Raw genomic sequence first — 2340 nt, 5'->3', positions numbered from 1 at the left:
TAATAAACCGGTCTTTTAATTGCTATGGGGCAGGAGGAGGGAGGATAAAAAAAAAAAGAGGCAAAGGTTTGTTGGGCTTGGTTGGCGCCGGCTGCAGAGAGAAGAGGCACTGTTTTTTGCAAAGGAGCCTGGAGCTGCTAACAGGGACTTAAGTAACACTTCCTGGTGAGCCTGCGGAGGAGGTTTGGGGGGCAGTGCTGCTGGGGCGCAGGGAGGGGGGCAGAGGTCCTGGCCCCTCTCAGAGGTGGCAAAAACACAAGAACCCAGAAGCTTTAGAAGTTTATTACAAGGTCATCAGTAGAAGTAAAAATATATGTATCTGTAAGCTTCCCGTCTCTCTCAGTGGTTCAAGTAACAAGTGCAAGTAACAAAATAGATTGTCTATTACGTTTGCAAACTGGGAGTTCATGGGTACAGAGCAACAGCAGCCCCAGCTCCCAAGTCCCAAAGTCTAGTCCTGGCAAGGGTGCAGACCCTCGGTCAAGCGGGTCCCATGCAGATGTCAGCGCTGGTCTCAAGAAGGGTGGGGGACGCCGAAGGTCTCACTCCACCCCGAGTGTGGAGTCCAGGCCCTCCACGGTGGGGGAGGCCGCAGCTCCCCCACTCCGGCTGCTCTGTCGCAGAGCCTGAGCTCCAGGTTCCCCTCTCCTGCTGGCCCGGGTCCCCCTCTTCTCCTCTCATGGGGGCCACAGTGGGCGCTGCTCCAGGCTCACCGCCCTGGGGGCGGCCGCGCTCCCCTCTTCTCCAACGATTCTGCCCCCATGGTCTCACAGGTTGGGTTGTTTTAGGGGGTTGTTCTGGGGGGAGGGGTCAAATATTTATTTTATTTTATTTTTTGGTAGCAACTCAGCACGTTCTGATGCTGGGAAGGGTCTCAGCGCTCCTGGAGGGAGATGTAGGGGACCCACTGGTTGTTCCCTCGGCTCTCTTCGCAGTAACTGGCTACTTCCACCAGGCCGTGGCTTTTCCAGGTGTCTGTGTGAGGATTCTGTGATGGGGGAAAAGATAGAGTTCAGTGGGAGCCCCGAGAATGGGCAGGGAGCCTCCCTCTCCCAGGGGCCCTCTGGGGAAAACAGGCCAGCTCAAAATAGCTCCCCCGGGAAGGAGGCCCCGCCGGGCTGCCCACGGGACATGCCTATCATGGCTGAGTGCTGAGCTGGTGCGAGACCCGCCAGCTCAACTTTGTTGACAAACACAGGCCCAGGTGCCTGGGCAGGGTGGGGCAAGTCCCAGGCCCAACTCACCGTAACCAGGAGGCAGTGCAGGTCTCGGGGCTCGGTGGTGCCCTGGGTCTCCGCTGGCTCGCCCAGCAGCTGGGCCAGGCGCTGCATGCCTGACACCCGGACGATATTAATGTCGTTGTCACAGCAAAAGGACTGGATGAGTGTGAAATGGATCTGCAGGGCGATGTCATCCTCCTCCTCCTCATCAATGGCCAGAAGGCACAGGACCACGCTGTCAGGGTCCCTAAGGGGGCCAGAGGAAGGGGACGGGTCAGCTGGGGGCTGAGGAAAGGCCACTGTGCACAGTGGAGTTTCGAAAAGCAAAGAGAAACTGAAGGCGCGTAAGGGATCACGTGTGCATGCAGCTGGGGGGGGGGGATGCACGCTTCAAGATATTTGGGGGGGAAGGCAGGAGCAAATAGGGTGGTGGGCACTTGCAAACGCTGCAGCGTCAGCATGCTGCAAACTCTCCCCCACCCCCTCCGAGAGAGAGCATAGAGGCCCTCAATCCACAGTGGGGACGCTTGGGGAAATCCTAGCCCTGTGCGAGAGAGGGGTGCAGCGGGGAGTGTGCAGAGCGGAGGGGGTCCCCACCCGCGCCCAGTCCGGGGACGGGGTGTGACTCACACATTCATCAACTTGGCTGACTCGTACACCCCCACGGTGAGGCGGTCCTGGCGCTGCGCGGCCACCAACAGCTCCTCTACCGCGGCGCTCACGGTCTGCATCCTGGGGTCAGGAGAGAAGGAGGGTCAGCGCTCGGCCGGCCCGCCACCGGTCGCTCGGGTCCCCGCCCGGCCTGGCTGACCTCAGGCGGCCACAGCCCCGGCTACTTACTTCTGCGCCGCGTTGTCGCACGCCACGAGCTCTTCCAACGTCATGTTGCAGTTATAATCCACAGTGGAAAGCAGCCCCACGACAGTCCCAAACGAGAAAATGCAAAATCCGAGGCCGGAAAGCCCAAAACCTTCCCACGGAGCCCGAGCGCTCGTTCAAGACCTTCAAAAGGCAGCGAAATCCTCCCCCAAAGAAGAGGGGGAAAAACGGCAAGAATCCTCAGGAAGAATAATCCGCACGGCTGCAGAGGAAAGGATCCCGTCCCCTACTTCACCGATGT

The 2340-nt window shown here is 59.4% G+C and overlaps 1 protein-coding gene across 1 annotated transcript; it reads right to left on the bottom strand.

Annotated features, from left to right (window-relative positions):
• Positions 1 to 266: 266 nt before the first annotated feature.
• Positions 267 to 2340, bottom strand: GADD45B (growth arrest and DNA damage inducible beta). The gene is made up of 4 exons (XM_026480995.3): positions 2061 to 2340; positions 1851 to 1952; positions 1245 to 1467; positions 267 to 988 (listed from the first exon to the last, which is right to left on the bottom strand). The coding sequence occupies exons 1-4, from the start codon at positions 2102 to 2104 to the stop codon at positions 875 to 877; spliced, it is 483 nt and encodes a 160-aa protein (XP_026336780.1). The 5' UTR covers positions 2105 to 2340; the 3' UTR covers positions 267 to 874.

This window comes from Ursus arctos, unplaced genomic scaffold (genome assembly GCF_023065955.2).
Source record: "Ursus arctos isolate Adak ecotype North America unplaced genomic scaffold, UrsArc2.0 scaffold_14, whole genome shotgun sequence".
NCBI classification, from domain to species: Eukaryota; Metazoa; Chordata; class Mammalia; order Carnivora; family Ursidae; genus Ursus; species Ursus arctos.
Note: the sequence above shows the minus strand (reverse complement) of the source record. Positions and strands in the feature narration are given on the sequence as shown.

Coding starts and splice junctions, on each gene's coding strand:
- GADD45B (XM_026480995.3), bottom strand. CDS start 2,104: ATGACGTTGGAAGAGCTCGTGGCGTGCGACAACGCGGCGCAGAA. Junction 1,953..2,060: donor TGCGACAACGCGGCGCAGAA/GTAAGTAGCCGG, acceptor TCCTGACCCCAG/GATGCAGACCGTGAGCGCCG. Junction 989..1,244: donor TGCACTGCCTCCTGGTTACG/GTGAGTTGGGCC, acceptor CCCCCATCACAG/AATCCTCACACAGACACCTG.